Raw genomic sequence first — 18,658 nt, 5'->3', positions numbered from 1 at the left:
GCAAAAGGGCCAGGGTACTGAAATTGGGCCTGTAGCATGCTGGGATGAAGGACTACCATGTTAGTTCAAATGATTGACCTTGATCAACTTTCAACCTAATGTCCTTGTTCAACAATCAAGGTCAGAGGCGTCATATGTTTAAATCTTTTAATAGGTTCTTATGAAATCTTAAGATTACAAGTGTTAGATTAATAACAGGTGAGCGATGCAGGCCCATTGGGCCTCTTGTTTTGTATATATTTTCTGAATTCATAGACGATCTCAAGTTAAGCAAAAGAAAAAATATACCTATAAGGAAAAAAATACGTTGTTAGCCAATTTCAAAGTTGGCCTTTGTCAACTTTTTTTTCGAACTTATTTCGTTGTCTGTTTTTTAAAGTCCCTTTTTCAAAGTAGGCCTTTGCTAATTCTTTTTGTTTCTTCTTTAATTCATTTATTTTTAGTTGATGACTTGATTTTATGTTGTAGGTATTGCAGAGGAGTTTGTAAATGGGAAATACGTCGTACTTGAACATTTGAGGGGAATCGCCTGTCCCGAGGCTTTCATTCTCTTCTAATCATTCATTAAGAAAAATTACATGTTTGTCATATAAAAGAATAGCTAGTTAAAGATTTGGCAATTCATCTTATCCTGAAATTTTCCAATATTTGTGGAAATCTTTTGAACAAGAGGCTCAATAGGTCTGTACTCATCACTGGATATTTGTCTCCAATTTCAGTGTGTCCTTAAAAGTGAACCATGGTCAAATCTGTTAAAATAGTCTTAATTAAGCTACACGTCAAATATCAAAATCTAACACTCTTAGTTTTTCATAAGAGCCCGTTAAAAAGACTTTTTAACACATTTGACACATGTGACCTTTACATTTGAACGAGGTCATTCATTTGAATAATAATAATAATTTGCGCTCTTTTGTACCGCTTTATCACAATCTAGTTCGTAGGTTGTCTCAAAGCAATTCACAAATTATTATATATATAGACTGGTATTGTAAGGAAATATTTGGTGTTAGGCAAGGATATGCACTTTAGTCTTTGTATTCCAAAACACAAGAAAGGGTGTTTTTGAAGTAAAAAGGCATTGTGGGATAAGTATGAAACTTTCACAAATTGAATATAATCATATAACTAATATCTATGACAAGTTGTATGCTTATCCCGAAATGCCTTTTATGTACAATCAGCCCTTATTATTGGAAATAGACAGAACAATTGGTAAAATAACAAAATGGGTTACAACGTAACTGGGACGATTGAAACAGACACTTTCTTCGAGGTTAGGAGACTTAAAATTACCAGCAAATCAAACTTCATATAATAAATTAATCGTTTGACAGTAGTTGTGGTGGCAAATGCTATTTTTTATTTGTAAGTTAACTTTGATAAGTGAAAAAAACAAATAATGACCTGGAACTCTTATACTTATAGCATATAAAGGGTGTCCTGTACCTTGTAATTCACTTCAGATTGAAACCTATTTGAAATTGCCAAGTGTGAGAATTGTCCAGAAGTCATAACTCAGTATAAAACAAAAGGAAAGTGTGAAGTGAATACGCATTTTATGTAAATGTACTCAAATGAGTAAAGTTGTAAATTTCAACTCAAAATATAAATTTGAAAGGAAATTATTGAGAAAACCAAAAACTTTTCAGGTGAAAGTTACCTAAAACAACCCCCTGACTTAATCCTCCGTTTTATATAAACGATCTTTAAGTGACGATTGAATTTCTGCCATTTTACATTCTTTTATATATGCCTGTTTAGTTCACACATGTTTTCAAAAACAGAAATCGAAATCGTATAATTTTGGTTTTTAAGCTCATTTTGAAAACAGCAAACTGTTTTTGTAATTAACCCTTTTTGGTACCCTAAAAACCCACTTTCGGTCAAACTTTTACCTTAGTTACTCTGAATGTAATACAATAGGACATCGTTGAACATACCGGGGCCCAAAAAAGGGCCTTATAGACACTCATCCTTCGTATACTAAAATCATACACATTAAGTTGGACATGAATGTTAGCATGCCCCCGAAATAAGTTAAGCCTTTTACTAAAGAACAACTTTAAAAAAAAATCAAAAAAATCTAGTATGCATTTGCTCAATATGTTGTGTTGGAATGGTATTGCTGTAATGCAACTTAATCTGAGATGAAGATGATTAAAGTATTACGTTTTTCCAAAGCTTGTTTCTCATAAAACATTCATTTTGTAAGCTAATCCACAATTTTGATTCCCGAAATAGGTTCTTATATATATATAAGTCTTTGCAAAGCAGTCATCAAATGAACCCCATATATATATTCGTCTGATTCATGAAATGGAAAGCCGGTATTTCTTCATTTTGAACATGTCAATTTGTGAGTTTTGTTTTTTGTTGTTATTTCTCCTTTTAAGTCTTTATTTGATTTTTTTTTTACTTTGTTCTTGTCTTTTTGAAATGGCATGTACCTTAAAATATTTACTTATTGTTCACAATTATGTATAATGCATAGGTCCCTTTTGTAAACACAACGCTATAATTGTACAACTTTATTTGCAATAACCCAGAAGAAATCGCCATTGGTATGATCAATCATGTTGTTCATATCTATTGAAACTTAAAAGGCTTAATTTTCTATTTTCAATAATATCAAAGTTTTACTTTATACTCAAAACAATGTGCATATCAAACCTGTCACAAGGATTCAAAACCGACTGGTCCCTTTATTTGTCAAGATATGACTGAGTGAGCGATTTGTATTGTTTACCTGACGTGACAAAATTGTATTTTATTTCATACATGTGTGTCACACAACACAGGCCGACTATTTTGAAGAAAGAAAAAAACATTACAACCATCTTCATTGCTTATAACACTTGCTAATTTATTTTAATCTTGTTCAATATGTAAAAAATATATCTGTAAATAAAACAATGTTTATTTGTCTGCAAAATTTTGTTGGTTTTGATGTTTTTCTTTTTGTGAAATGGCTCATATTATATTGAGATGAAATGCCAGTTTCAAGTTACTGATATATTATATCAATAACTTGAAACTGGCATTTCATCTCAATATTTTTTGTTTTTTGATTCTGTACTTTTTTGTAAAGCGACAATGCAAAGGGAGATAAATGTAAAAAAAATATTATCATTACTTGTCAGTATGTAGATATGAGGACAACAAAATGAGTACAATAAAAAAAATTGCCGAAATTGGGTTGTAAAACAAGACAATCTGAATAAATACAGCTGTTCATTATCACGTACCGACTTTCGGTAAAAATGACACCCAATCATTTTCACCGAAAGTCGATCTGAACCCCTAAAACATGTAAAATTACTCTGAACACCTTAGTTTAGGTCCAAATATAGCTGTAACAAACTGTGCCTTTCACAATGAAAATATAGCTTTCGGAGATAATGCTTAAATGTCCTGTACTTTGTTTCATTTTGACTCCATCAAATTTTTGCAAATTCATTAATTTGATATAGAAACACATACTGCCTTGCAGAATATAAAGTTTCATATGAAATACTCATTTATTTACTTTAGGAGAAGTGCCACCAATCTTGTGTCTACAGAAAAACAGACAACCGGATTCTATATATATGCGCTTCATTGCAGGTGGTATATCTTAAAATAAGAAATCCAAGAATTTATTCAGTTTTGTGACAAAGCAAAAGTACACATTCATTTTTTTTCATTTTTTGTAGTAAATTCACTTTTTCATGAGAATGTTATATATAAAGCTCCAGATTCTTTTAACATCATTTGAATATATTTCTCAATCATAATTAAGTTAACACAAATAACATTTTAAAAGATGATCCCTTTCAAGATTTCACCAATGCACTGTAGTGATGGGCAATTGATCAAAAATCATGATCGATAATCGTTTTGTTATTGGAAGTAGTGAATTGATTGATAATCATTGCATATTCCGTTTATAATTTTCAGGAACTTATTACCCAAATAAAGCGAGACTACTATTTTAACATCCATATACATAGTTTTTAACTATACATTAGGTTTCATATTTTTTATAATGATCTGATTACAAGCAGCTTTTAGTTATTCATCTATATTGCCCTACACCGGAAAAATCCATATTCGCCCATTGTCAATTTGGCCATTCACAAATAATTATGTACATTATCCAGGTATGTGTTCCCTAAGGTTCGCTGTAATGAAAAATTCCCCTCATTATGGCGGGCAAAAAGGCGAAAAATTTCTGGTGTGCTGTTAAAGAAAATTCAATGCATACTGTATATTGCAATCATTTGACACTTAAGTTAAGTAATGAACCGTTTATATTGATTTTGGAATTTGTTATCAATAATCGGAAGAGAAGAAATGGCAAATCAATCAGTTTTCGATTATTACTGATCAGCAGCCCATCACTACAATTCAGGTATTCTGAAATATACGGAAGACAAAAGCATTGCTCTTTCAAAAACATTTAATATCATTAAACCAAACACATACCAAAACATTTACTCAGAATCTATCACAATTCTGAAGGCAGTAGTATTTTGAGGGTCACCTCTTTCAGCTCTTATTTCACACTCGAGAAATAATCAGTTAAGTATATTATTAAGAATGGATTTTGAAAACTACGCGTATGTCTGTAAAATTCCCAAAAAATTACAATTCCTTGTTCTCTTAAATTATTATGGGGTTTAAACTTTAAAAATCCTTTTTTTTCATTAAAGCCATTTCTTATTACCAGTAACAGGCAAGGTTTCCAAGACTCAAGTTTCCTCAAGAATAGTCAAATGATTTGGCGGACACATGGTAGATTAATAGGGGGCAGGTATACTGGTATACGTTGTAAAAGTAAATAAGCAAAAAACCAAATTCGATGAAGTAAAATCTGAATTGAATCTGAATTAAATTTGAACAAAAGTTTCATATTCTTCAAGAAAGGAATATCTTCCAACTAGTACCCCGTTGTTAGACATGCAGTTTGGAACCACATACCAGTTTTATTCCATACTGTTTTGTGCAACTTTCAGATTGTCAGTGTATACCGGAAGTACAAACGCCTTCTCCCCTATGTCATGCGTATCAGAAACGAGATATTGCCGAATAAACACAGTATCTGGCAGAAATCATTCACAGGACTCACCTTTTGAAATCAATTGCTTCTTTATCAAAATGTTTATTATAAGTAAACAAAAGTGTACACTTTTAGGATCCAGGTGTACATTAAAGCTGATATTACTGCATCATGTATTATACCCAAAAAATAAATGCTGCTTAAATACTTATGTTTACAGTTTATGCAATCCTTTTGATCGCAAAATATCGGAGATGTTTAGCAAATTTATACAAACTTCCTTCCTAAATGACCTACAAATATTCATTTCCAAAACACTGGTTATTTTCATCAGATCAATACTAAACTTTGCCTTCTTCCTTAAATTAACGACAAATATTAACTTTGTGTTAAAAAACACAGCAATGTCTTGTTATGGTTATGACCCTATATCTCCTCCAAGACCTGCAGCCAATTAACATTCAATGGATGGCAAATAGGGGCATGTTCTTTTATGTGGAGGAATCGGTTCAACTTTTTTTAAATGTGATATTTCAGTGATAAATCTGGGTGGTTCTGCAATTGTTAATAATGCAGGCCTCGATCGACAGTCTTGACCAAGGCTCAACAGAAAGCAACATCAAATAACCAGGCCCATCTCTATTACATAAACGAACAACTCTGGTCCAACGGTTCGGAACACGATAAATGCAAGAGGCCTAGGATAGAAAAGATTTGTAACACATTCTCAATAACAGACTAGTCTTCCTAAAGAGTGATCTCCAACTGACCATTTCATGTAGATGATGATCAAAATGACACATACAAAATGTATTAATGTTGACATCAACACTATCTGAATCCTTGCCCTTGCAATTGGTTATCTCTCATTTTCTGTGACCTCCAGTTGACCTTTTGCATAAAAATCCTGGGAGAGACTAGAATGGCTGGTTTTTGTTTGACAATAACATTTACAAACTTCCTGTCGCAGTCTACCCCGCTTTTTCTACTCTGTGATCCCGAGCTGACCTTGGAATATTTCCGAGCAGACGGAGAACCGGATTACACAGGTTTTGTTGGACAACAACATTGGCGAACTTCCTGTCAAAGCTTTTCACCACCTCGAAGTTGTCCAGTTGACATTTGACACATTAACACTAGGTTGGTGGTCGAACATCTAGCTGCCCGGTGTGTGTTTTGATAGAGAACAGAATAGGGATGTGTTCTAGTTTGGGATTGCTCTGTTGGAGGTAGCGTATCCAGGTGACCACAGAATCGCGAGAAGAGGTCCCTGTGATGCAAGTGGCCATCACGGTGCCATCGTCCTGACAGTGGATACTCGGAGGGACCAGTACGGCCTGGTCGTCCTCGTTCTCCGTTAAGTAAGGGTTCAGTCCTGTCCAGTCCACCTCAGAATCTGACCATAGAAAAGAAAAAGAACTTACATTTTAGAACTGTATGTCACTATAGTTGTTGGGAGCAATTATTTTACAGTACTAATAACTTTTAACATGTTTCATGGAAATTCTGCGAAATTGTGCTTTTGAATTAATATTTAAATTAGGTTTTACTTGAAGCGTGGGCATAGTGGATAGCTCCCTGCATATCTGTTCCTATATATATGCTTGGTACTTGAGGTCAAGGTCAAACATTCGAACGATGAACTCATGAGCCTCATTTAATTACATGGGTGGTTGGTTTGGCACAGTGGATAGTGCAATTGCCTTTAACCAAGGCACCCTGGGTTTGATTCCCCGATCGGACGTGAAAAGGTATGGGGTCACCGGCCCGACCATGTGGGTTTTCTTCCCATACTCTAGTTTCCTCCCACATTAAGAAGCCCTGCACGCTAACACCCGGGCCAAACAGAGTGATTTATTTAAGTTGAAATAATTTCTTTCATAACTGTTGTAAAGTAAATAAAGTTAATTTAATTACATTACACATTGCCCCAGAATAACTTACCTTCACATCTAGTCTGATGTGCATACCTTAAAAACTGTAGCCAAGATATCCTCTGAAAACCTTAAGCTCACTCTGTATGGTAAACTTGAGTCATATTGAAGTTGAACAAATTATATAATTATATTACACAACATACTGCTTGACCATGAAGAACCCTCATATCAATACATGAAACGGTATCCAAGATATGCTCCAGAAACCTGTTTAACCTTTTTCAGGTCATGGTGACCTCATTTTAGGATCTGACAAACCATCTTAAAAGTGGCTGAGATTTGTGTCAGAAAACTGTATGACATAGTATGTTACCACATGCGGTCCAGGTCAAAGATCAAATAGAAGTCACAGTGACCCATTTTAAGATGTGTCACACCACCTTCCTAAGTTTCATGAAACAGTGGCTAAGATTTGTTCAAGAAAACTGTATGACATAGTATGTTACCACATGAAGTCCAGGTCAAAGATCAAATAGAAGTCACAGTGACCCATTTTAAGATGTGTCACACCACCTTCCTTAGTTTCATGAAACAGTGGCTGAGATGATAAGTGATCCAGGAAACTATATTAAACTGTATTTTAGCACTTCAGGTCAAGGTCAAAGGTCAAAAAGAAGTCACAATGACCCATTTTATGATATACCTACATGTATCTGCAAAAAATCTTTATGCACACTCATGAAACAGTGGCAGAGACATGCTCTGGAAACCTGCATAACACTGTATTCCGATAGACTTCTGATAAGGGAACCCATTAAAATACATATTGACATCTTTCAAGTTCAGTTGCTTCTTTATTTATTTATTTTTAGTTTGGTTTCAATCGGATTTGTAGCTTGTTTGATAAAAATCAATACCTGCAATAGGTTAATAGTTAAAGAAACTCTATTTATAAGGAAATCGTTTATACTTGACCGGTCATTTTTGGGGGAATTTTTCAAATTTACATCCATCAGATCTTACTCACCGTCTTCCACATCTCCCGCAGGGGCATGAGGTCTACCCTGGTCGGACTTTAGCACAAAGTAGTGTTGCTGTTTGTGACGAAGCCAGACACTGTAACTACCTTCCACCACCAGGGGGACATCCACGGAATGGGCGCTGATCAGCTCTGCCTGATCAGGACTCTGGGCACTAACTATGAATGTGTCCTCCAGAGGAATTTCCTCAACTTCCGCAGTCTATGTAGTAAAGGTTAATAGAAAATATATATTAGTTTTTATCGAAAAACAAATTACGAAGGTGTAATGTATTACTACACCACTGTCACTTTCCACAGAAAAATAATGCTCTGTGATATTAAGGGCTGGTGCACAATTAATTGGAAAATCAGTATATTGCAATACACAGGCATATCACATTGTAAAACAACTGAAATATTGCTGTATCACAATTTTTTCAAGAACCTTATTTTTTTATGGATCTGCTAGGTACTTTAATATATAGGAAGATACTGCACATTCTAACCGACAGGCCGATACTATTCATTGTACCACAAACAAACTGTGTGTTCATTTTAACAATTTAAATAATGGACAAAGAAATGGCGACTTGGATAAGATCACCATTGAACTATAATGTCTAATTAAATGTGAACTCTTGTTGTCACTTTAATATTCATGGACTAAGTTTCGTCACTTAACCCTTTCAACACTGTAGACCATAATGGACTCGTCCAGATCAATGCATGGTAGAGTCTACTAAAGTTACATAGGGGTGAAAGGGTTAAGAATCACATTCCATGTTTAGGTAGAGGATATAAAGACGTTTGATGTTCAGCAGTCCTGAATCAATGTCCTGATGATTCAAATTTTCCCCCAATGTTCCCGCAAAGTTCGAAACATTAAAGTTTGACTGTATACGATTAAAGTTGAAAACATTCTGACATCTTTCTTTCGAAGTTAGCACCTTTTCCCTATGATAACACCACAACACATTCCTTCTGTATATCAATACATACATTGTGATACATTCCAGGCATTTTGTGATAATCTTTGAGGGGGTCATGGGGCCATTGATCATGACCCCTCAAAACTGAAATTGACCCGTCCATGTTCCATTTTTTTTTTAAATTTTACACAGAATGGCTTCTCTTAATTTTGAAATTGACGAAAACTTGCTGAAAATGGCCCACTACTCTCAATATCCAGGATTTCCCCAGCTGGATCATATCACATGTAAATTGTTTATTGATTAAAAGAGCACCTTAGCATATAAAACAAATACTGCAGTCAATTTCACACAGATTATAATGATAAGCATAATGGAATTAAACCTTGTTATCATGTCCTTCACTAAACTATGTATATGTCAGTGTATGGTACCCAAAACAGGACCGTTTTTTACTTAAATATGAATGTTTTTTATACACTAGTATCGAATTCCAATAACGTTTGTCCATTTTTTTAATTTTGACAAATGTTGGAAAATTTTGCAAAAGACAAAAAGATTCACATGCCCGCTGACCCAACCTGCCATCCGACTTGGGATCGATCCTGTACTACATGATTACTTTTACCTTCCAGACTGTGATTTTGTTGTTAAGGTCGATGGCCATACGCTTCAGTGCTATAATGGCCAGCTGTATGGGGTCATCAGTTAGTTGCCAGGGCACAGGATAAGGATTAGCGTGGCGGAACTTTGGCATCCAGTACAACATTCGCGTGTACTTCCTCATCACGTAGCTGCTGATGCCGAACCTTTCTTCGATCATTTCCTCCATCTTCTCGTCAGGTATTACACCTGCAACCACGGAAAACTCATTCTTGTACAATGATATCTGAAATGCTTCCAAAGAAATTAATACAGGGGCGTCGGGAGTACCTATTACACTGAAACATTTAACAAACATAATTTATAAGGTACAATACATATACAGTCGAACCTCGTTATCTCGAACTCGTATAACTCAAAGACCCCGTTTAACTCGAAGTAATTCATCGGTCCCGGCCAAAACTCTTCTTAATCTTAGTAATAAAAACTCTGATAATTCGAACTCTGAAAACTCGAAAAACTCAGATATCCTGAAGTGAAATATCGGTCCCAACAACGTAAATCCTACATAAAAATATTGCTTACCTCGAAGTTTCTTAAGATTCACAATCTTAACTCGAATACTCGGATAGCTCGAAGTTTCCCAACGATCCCGCCGACTTCGAGATAACGAGGTTTGACTGTATACTGTGAAATCACTATTTGTCATGGGTTTTTTAATTTCACTGATTTCATGGGTAATCTTCATTCACAAATCCATATGTCAATGAATAAAATAAAAGTTTGATATATAAAACAATTCTCCGTTCGAGTGGATACTCGTAATCATGTACCCATGAAATGGTGTTTTGTTGGAAAACCACAAAATATGGGCCCCACGAAAATATCTGCTTTCACAGTATACGTACTTCACTTTAAGTATCAGAAAAATAATTAAAACCAGGGATCAATCTAGGTTTTAGGGGAAACTACCCTTTTTAAGATTTGGGGGGAATTAAAATTTGATACAAGGCTATATAGCGTCACGAAGGTAAAAGATAAATGTTTTGTCCGATATACATGTGTGCAGTATATTTCAATTTTTAAACAATTTTAAGCTTAAAATCGTAGAATTTTTGTTAAAATTATGTGGAGAAAATGTATATATGCAGTATTATGCATTTTAACTGTTGAACTTTAAAGAAAACATATATAGGGGAAATATTGTGAAGAAAAAACAGCTATTTTCTTGTTGAAATAAGGGAGTTTTGTAGCACATAGGGGGAATTTCAAAGAACAGGGGAATTTTCTTCTGTAGGGGAACTACCCATAAACGGTATAGTGAATCAAGTCTAGATTGATCCCTGAAAACGGTTGCTGAACTTCTTTCCATCAGTCTTACCATTATTTTGCATTTTTTCCAGAATGTCTATAGCACACTGTTGTTGCTTGGGATAGTGTCCCAGCTCGGCCATCCATTTTGACTTTGGAAGAAACTTCTCTTGGGGCATAGTGCCTATCATAGCCTTGTACACTTCTTTGTCTTTATGTACACCCCATTCTTTCATGTTATCCAAACCAGTCGATAGAAACTCCACCAGGCCCCTATTGTACACCTTCTCCCGTTTCTTGTATATCGCTAACGCTTTCAGAAAATTTCTTTTGTTTTTGCCCGATTCTCCGATTTCGTGAAATATGTAGGTTGACAGCTGAAACATTTTCTTTTCCTCGTCTGTGAATTTATATTTTTTAGGAAGAATTCTCATATCTATTGGATTTTTCCAAAGATCTGGATGTTTTGAGGCTGCTTCATTTTGAGGTTGTATGGAAGACATTTGTTCCTCGGTGAGAACCTGAACTTGTTCAGAATTCTCCTTGGTAGCTAAATCTGAATCAGATTTCGTCTCTTGCTGATTATCCTGCTGATTTTCAAGCTGATTTCCTTGCTGCCTCTCATGCTGTTTCTCAGCTGCAGATGATTCTGCAGATCCCGTGTGAAACTGACCTGTCAGTGATTTACACTGCTTCAACACCAGGTGAAGTTGTGATGTGCTAAACCTTGTACACACACCACGAGGAAACATGGTGGAACTGTTTTTCAGTTGGACGTGCCTGGAAAATGAAGAAAATTGAGAAACCAATTAGTGAAATTTTATATGACTTAATAATATTTGTGCTTCTTATAACCGGACAAACCCTATAAAATGAAAGTAGATATAATTCATACACAATAGTACTAGTTCAGAAATATGATTAAAATTACTCCATCAATTTTCTTTTAAATTTCATAAATTGAACTAGTAATAATAATATACAACATTTATATAGCGCCCTTTATAATTTGTAAAATTACTCTAAAGCGCTTTAAAACATATGGATAATAGCAAAAAACAAAGGCTTACAATCACTTTCATACATTTAAGCAAGCAATGTGCAATTACATAATTGAACAAATAAAAGGGTGGTATTTACATGACGTCTTTGCAAAGATTCTAAAATACAGACGTGAAGAGGTGAGTTTTGATGTCCCTCTTGAACTTGGCCAGGGGATTTGACTTTCTAATAGCAGATGGTAAGCTATTCCACAACATAGCCGAAACCCTCCCAAAGCTAGTGATAGCTCTTTTCATTATAATAATTATAAATAACACTGTATTACATGGACCAATCATGCTCACATGAAATTTTGGGTGTGTTGAATTTATCTAAAGAATGTCCATACTACAGTAGCCGTATTCATGAAACTGTTCTCATGCTCAAATATGGAATTTGTGCTCAAGTCTAATTTCTTGTTCCGGTTATAACTTGATAATAAAATTTTATTTTTTCAATGATTTGGAAAAACTTTGAAGAGACTTAAAGTCAAATACTGTTTTCAATGTTTTCATTTGACGTTTTGATCGTTTGACATGATTTAAGTGAGTTACAAGAATGTTGGTTTGAGCACAAAATCCATGCTTGAGCATGAGAACGGTTTCATGAATATGGGCCCAGGTGTCACAATATACCTGGAGTATATCACAATATATTGCAATACACATATATTGCGATACGTATCCGATATTGTCATTGGAAAAAGATGCTAATTAAGATTTAAATCGCTATACAAACCATCAATTATGAAATTTAAACTGATTTCCACCGCAAATATAGCCTGTGTATGGTTATTGGCATAACTGGTACAATATGTAGTACAATGGAGTTTGTAAGGTTAAAAGCACCTAGCATAATTCATAAAAACAAGATTTTGAAAATTATTGCAATACAACAACATTTCATTTGTGTATTGCGATATGATATGATATGCGATGTACAGGTTTTCCAATATATTGTGACAGCCCAAGTACTTACATGTACTGCATTTGTCGTAATAAGTTTAGGACACATGCTGTATTACATACTGTGATACTTGTAATGTCCAAAATAATGTAAGAGTGTCTTGATGAGATGTTTTCAAAATTATTTCAATTTTTGTATCTACTACATTTTTTAACAATATCTTTTCTATAGAATCTACTTCGTTTACTTAGAAAGTGATTTTTTAACTAACACCCAAAATGTATTCTTATTTCAATCCAAATTGACATCTATATTGCCCAAATTTAGCCAATGCCCATATCACCCAAAAAAACTATTATGATTCATTTGCCTGAATAAACAATAATACATCTATGCAAACTGAAAAATGAACAATTTTTTGGGGTAATAATGATGGTTTGTTACATATTTTTTTTACCTTATGATTATTCTGAATGCAGGCGATTATTCAACAAGCTGAGTTTCAATGTCATAAACTACAGGATGATTCTTGAAGTGGTTGTCTAAACAGTTTAAGGGCGTTAGGAATTTTTGGGAAGATTTTTTTTGAGCATTATGAAGTAAAATGGAGCAAAAAAGCTTGGGACAGAACAGATTTGGTGACGAATCGTCTGAAACCCTTATTATGAGGGTGGGCACAACCTCCCACATGCCTGAGTAATAATTCTTCATGTCAGAACAGGCAACTGTTATCTAACTGCAGGATTACTATCACCTTTTGGTGTAAAAGATGAGCATTGCTTAGGTAGCCTTACAAGTGTCAGCTGTAGGGAGTTTCCCTTTAGCTCAGCAGTAACTGGAGAGCCAAGGGTCGCGGGTTCGAGCCCCAGTGACGGCACTATCTTTATCACTATTCCTCGTCCTATTACAATGGTAATACCTGAATATGTGTATGTTTCAAGAAAATTACTACAAAGCATATTATATGTATTTTTATTCTAGAATGTGAAGCAAGGCATTTTTGTCACTGTAAACAGCGATATTACCTCGAATAGTTTTGTCGCTTTAAACAGGGACATTCCCTAAAACGATGGTCGGTCCATCTTCATATGTCATCCCAAACCTGGAATGGAAAGTCGAGATCTCCCACGTGCTGAGACAAAATACTGTATGGCTGAAATCAATTTCGAGAAAATAACATTTATGCATACAAATAGTATGTTCATTGTCGTGACAACCGGTATAAACTGGTAATTACCTCAGAAACAAATAATTACGCAAAGTATCCTTGAAACCATGTGTGGAACATCGTCGGTCAACCGGCTTACACCATTTTCTTCCTTTACACTGAAGATCGTCATAGCAAGGGAGATAACCGCCATCATAGAGACCCGTTGGTCGCACACTCACTGTCCTTACACTTATATAATTACCGTACACCATATATTTATTGTATAGCTTTCAATATTTTTGTATTTCCTCATTTCAGAAAAAGAAAACATATCTAATATCTCAATGAATAATTTCAAATTTATTCATTTATTCATATTACGTGCTTGAGATAAAAAAAAAATATATTATAGAAGGCCGCTGTTGTTTTTTTTACTATAAACGGATATTTTAATAATATTCCGTAAAACCTTCTCGACTGGCTAGACCAATTAACCAAATCCCTCAAAAATATGACAAGAATCATCCAGAATGTCACAAGAATTACCCTAAATGACACAAAATCTCTATTAGCCAATTGCAATGATCTCACGTTAGGCTCCCAGCTAAAAAGTAAGATCTAACTAACAGTGGTGGCTTTGGAAGTAGCCGGAAGATGTTCGTTGCGGATACTTTTGAGAGAATAATAAAAATCAAGTTCTAAATGTAAAAAAAAATCTTGGGACACTAACAGACGGAAGAAGAAGATAGAAGAATATAGGGGACTTAAATTATTTTATGTGTGGCAGATTTTAATTGTAAATAGGATTACGTTCGCCTCCTAGCTTCGAGCTAGAGGGAATTTCCCTTTAGCTCAGTGGTAGAGCGTCGACTATAGCTAGGAACAGAGGGATCGCGGGTTCGATCCCCGGTGGAAGGACACTTCTCTTTCCAGTTACAAATGGTGTCCGTGGCCCACCCTGTGGTGACAGGGAGTTAGAACCTGGGTTGTGGTGTTCGAGGGCGAACACATTAAAAAGGGGAGAGTAGTGTGGCAGATTTTAATTGTCCATATACTTTTAGCTTCGACTAGGAACCAAGCTAGGGATCACGGGTTCGATCCCCGGTGAAAGCACACTATTCTCTTTCCTGTTACATGTACATTCATTTAATTGTAGGAATTTTATATAGATTATCTAACTCTTTTTCTCAACCAACTGCATTGGCAATACACGCACAGTTGTACAAACAGATTCAAATATGTAGATTATGTATTTTCTTGCGTTCCATAATTATGACACATGCATACGCAATGCATACATGTAACAGTAATGCGAATATGAACAGCTGATTGTTGGTCAACACTGTATATTAACATGTGTATTTACTTTGTAACCGAATTGCTGCGTCTGGTGTATATAATTTGTATTCTGTACTAGAAACCATGTCATTGAATGATTTCGTATGTGAGTGGAAACCTTTCCCGATTTCATGTTTCAATATAATGGGGAACTTCATTCGTAGTCTGCAATCATACTGTGTGTATAGATCTATATCGGTGTTTTTTTATACAAAACCTAAAATCCTCTTAATCAGATTCGAGTGCATTAGTCCCAATTCCGATTACAGGGACCTGATAATTTGTTACAGCTATATATATATATTTGAACCTTAACTAAGGTGTTCATCAAAAAAAAATGCGTTTTATGGGTTTATATCAAATTTCGGTCATTTGGGGTGGCATTTTGTTTTTACCGAAAGATGATCTAAACCCATTGAACGTGTGAAATTACTCTGACCACCTTATTTTAGGTCCAAATAAGGCTGTAACAAATTCTCAGGTCCCTGTGATTCCGATTGCGGTCTTTACTTTTAGTCCACGTAAAGGACGTGCTGGTTTGCTGTAAGTCTGATTTAATTACATGCATGCACGCGTAGTTTTAGATTATTTCATGCTGTAGCAATCTTCCAAGTCTCTGGCCTATAGAGTTGCCGCTGTTGCCTAGGGCAGTTGCCAGGCATAATGGCTGTACGTCGGTCAGTGGTTTTTCTCCGGGAACTCCGGCTTTCCTCCACCATCAAAACCTGGCACGTCCTTAAATGACCATAGCTGTTAATAGGAGGTAAAACACAAACAAACCAAACCAAACCAAATTTCACCAAGACGGGCGAGGTTCAATTCCCCGATCCAAAGTGTAAAGGTTTTGTACCACTTGCCCGACCACGTGAGTGTTCTCCTCTCACATAAAGAACACCCTCTTCAATTCGAAGCTACAAGAAATATTAACATAATATAAGTTGACAGAGTTTGTTTCATTATTATCAAAACCTAACTATAACAGCACACGGCAAAATAATGCACACTCCCTTTGGATTAATGAATATTTCACCTACTGATTGGTAGCAAAATAACGTATGAACTTAATACATCAAGAGTTAGCAGAAATTCGTCTGGCATCAGTCAATCATATTTAAAAAATGCTTAAGGCATACTTCGAATGATTATTCAATACTTTTGTGTATATCATTTAATGAGAAACACGGGCATGCATGTGCAAGAGTATGGCGCGTCAAACGTTGCAATATTCAACAATTTTATATGTATGTTCGAAATTTTATATTAATATTCAATAAATGTAAATATATGTGCAATAATTTATATTTGTATTCAATAATTTTAAATATACGCCATACTTGACAGTAATTTTCAATTAATTGAAATAAGGAACGTTCCCTGACTCAAAGCTATTTCCTATCGTAAGGATTTTCGTAGGAAACACTGGTGCGCATGCATAGGCATAACTTAATTAGCATTCATTACACGTAACAAAATAGATTTTGTGTGCTCAGCACTGTGGTTTCACGCGGAACCCGTCGTACAATGTAGAAATATTTCCATTGTCTTGATTGGTTAGGTGCTGTGTGCTCTTGTGTATTCATTACAATACGTACATCAAAACGGTGCATTCAAAAACATAGCTATACGTACAGAGTTCACGATTTCAAGAAATAAGGTATATATACGTTGAAGAGAAAGCGAAACCACCCTTTTTGAAGTGTGTTTAACAGAATTGCAGGAATTGGTTTTTCTGCAGGTCAATTATTTGTGACGTGTGATCAGGTGCTATATTGTATCCGTGCGTGTTCCGGTGCAGCCGCAGACAGACTGTAGGGTAGGTAAATGATTATATAACCTTGCATTGAAATGACTGAAGCCATTAAGGAATTGAATATTGCATATTTATATCATACAATGCTCAATCAATATCTTATCTTATATAGTTATATATAGTTAATAGCTAAATCGGTGGATCTTCGTTTCATCCTGATCAGCAATTAAGGAAGTAATATAATTTTAGATCGCTAGGCCAATTTGCACTATATATCTACTCACTGTGTATTGACGTAATCCACTGGATGTCACATTCAGACTCTTCCAAAACAATACATGGGAAAGTCTATTGTTAAATTCCAGGGGTGAATGAGTGAAGCGGCTGGGGTTGAAATTAGGAAGGGTACCATACAAATACGATTAAAGCGAAAATGTTGTATTATAATGTTTGAGGAGTTAAGTGGGTAAGCCTGGGGAAATATGATGATGTTCCATATAAGATAATGTTCCATATAAGGTAAGGTTGTGGAGTAAATGATCTATGCATCGGAGGGGTAGGTGGACATATATTGCCAAAAAATATACCAGGCAACTTTAGCTGCAATTAAGTTTCGCGGCCATTTTTACCCCACGTAATGCGGAAGTGCTGTATTGTAAATTTTGAATGGCCTTTGGGAGTAGTGTGCCTTTTACGATAATGTTGTAGGCCTATTATGTTTTTAAAGGGTCTTGTGGTCACATATATGGAAAAATGTAGGGCAGTGTTTCAAAGGTAGTCAAGTGTCCACGCAATGAGACATTTTACCCCAGCTCTTCAACAACTTGAACAGGATTTATATCTTTTAAGCTTTCATTGCGACAAGTCAGACAGTTGAATGTATAAAATGACACACATTCCCTCCCATTTCTAAGCAGTGCTTCTTGATAAATCACTTAAAATACATTGCAAATACACGTACGCTGTTCATGTGTTAGTGTAATTTATAGTTTTACATTTTTCCAGGAATTTAGATGCTGAAGGAGCTAGTTGACTTACATAGATGGCAGTCAAATAGACAATGGATTCTGACGATGAGTATGGCAACAATACTGGCAGGTGAGTGGCTAAATACAAGTTCAACATACATGTTTTAACGCGTTAGAAATGTATATTTTTAAAAGGTCTTTGTCAGAATATGACAGTAACGGTTTGACAACGATTTAAGGAATACTATACATAGGGGTGTCAGAAAAATCGTACCACATGGGGTGGAGAAATTATTCCCTAGGGGAAGAGAGAGAAAACCTACTCAAAGGTGGTTGCAGAGAAACCATACCCTAGGGAATGACAACCTAGTGTGTGACATAGAAATCGTACCAGAGACAGAGAGACAGAGAAAAAGTCCTCTAGATGTGACATAGAAATCGTACCAAAGGGGGTGACAGATAAATCATTCCCTATGGGGAAAGGGAGAGAAATCATTCCCTGGGGGAAAGGGAGAGAAATCAATCCCTAGGGAGAAAGGGAGAGAAATCATTCCCTAGCGAGTGACAGAGAAATCATACCCTAAAGAATGACAGAGAAATCATATCCTTAGAGGGTGACGGAGAAATCATACCCTAGAGGGACACATAGAAATCATACCCTAGAGGCTAACAGAGAAATCATACCTGGGTTGGGTTTGGGTTGGGTTGGGGTAGGGGTTGGGG

At 35.4% G+C, this 18,658-nt stretch overlaps 3 protein-coding genes across 9 annotated transcripts in view; 2 read left to right on the top strand and 1 right to left on the bottom strand.

The window, feature by feature from the left end:
• The window catches only part of LOC110467032 (temptin-like), a 4,810-nt gene extending 3,910 nt beyond the window's left edge, over nucleotides 1–900 (top strand). Inside the window, exon 3 of the mRNA XM_021523899.1 lies at nucleotides 469–900. Within this exon, the coding sequence (XP_021379574.1) occupies nucleotides 469–557 (89 nt within the window). The 3' untranslated portion in view covers nucleotides 558–900. The remainder of the gene's footprint in view (nucleotides 1–468) is intronic.
• Nucleotides 901–3,055: 2,155 nt separating this feature from the next.
• LOC110466997 (evolutionarily conserved signaling intermediate in Toll pathway, mitochondrial-like) lies at nucleotides 3,056–17,300 on the bottom strand. Of its 4 annotated transcripts, none has more exons than XM_021523846.1 (6): nucleotides 13,967–14,047; nucleotides 13,755–13,882; nucleotides 10,853–11,562; nucleotides 9,497–9,720; nucleotides 7,946–8,159; nucleotides 3,056–6,437 (listed from the first exon to the last, which is right to left on the bottom strand). In XM_021523846.1, the coding sequence occupies exons 3-6, from the start codon at nucleotides 11,532–11,534 to the stop codon at nucleotides 6,178–6,180; spliced, it is 1,380 nt and encodes a 459-aa protein (XP_021379521.1). In that variant the 5' UTR covers nucleotides 11,535–11,562; nucleotides 13,755–13,882; nucleotides 13,967–14,047; the 3' UTR covers nucleotides 3,056–6,177. The 4 variants fall into 4 exon arrangements, with proteins under 4 accessions (XP_021379521.1, XP_021379523.1, XP_021379524.1 ...); XM_021523848.1 differs by having other exon boundaries at nucleotides 13,755–13,831; nucleotides 13,967–14,045; XM_021523849.1 differs by lacking the exons at nucleotides 13,755–13,882; nucleotides 13,967–14,047 and adding an exon at nucleotides 17,252–17,300.
• The window catches only part of LOC110466995, an 8,952-nt gene continuing 6,924 nt past the window's right edge, over nucleotides 16,631–18,658 (top strand). For 2 of the 4 annotated variants that reach the window (XM_021523844.1, XM_021523841.1), the window contains exons 1-2: nucleotides 16,631–17,030; nucleotides 17,973–18,065. In XM_021523844.1, coding sequence (XP_021379519.1) covers nucleotides 18,028–18,065 — 38 coding nt within the window. In that variant the 5' untranslated portion in view covers nucleotides 16,631–17,030; nucleotides 17,973–18,027. The other 2 variants (XM_021523842.1, XM_021523843.1) reach the window with 2 other exon arrangements.

The sequence above is a fragment of the Mizuhopecten yessoensis genome, unplaced genomic scaffold (assembly GCF_002113885.1).
Source record: "Mizuhopecten yessoensis strain PY_sf001 unplaced genomic scaffold, ASM211388v2 scaffold11153, whole genome shotgun sequence".
Lineage (NCBI taxonomy): Eukaryota > Metazoa > Mollusca > Bivalvia > Pectinida > Pectinidae > Mizuhopecten > Mizuhopecten yessoensis.
This window is presented reverse-complemented; position numbering and strand designations above follow the sequence as displayed.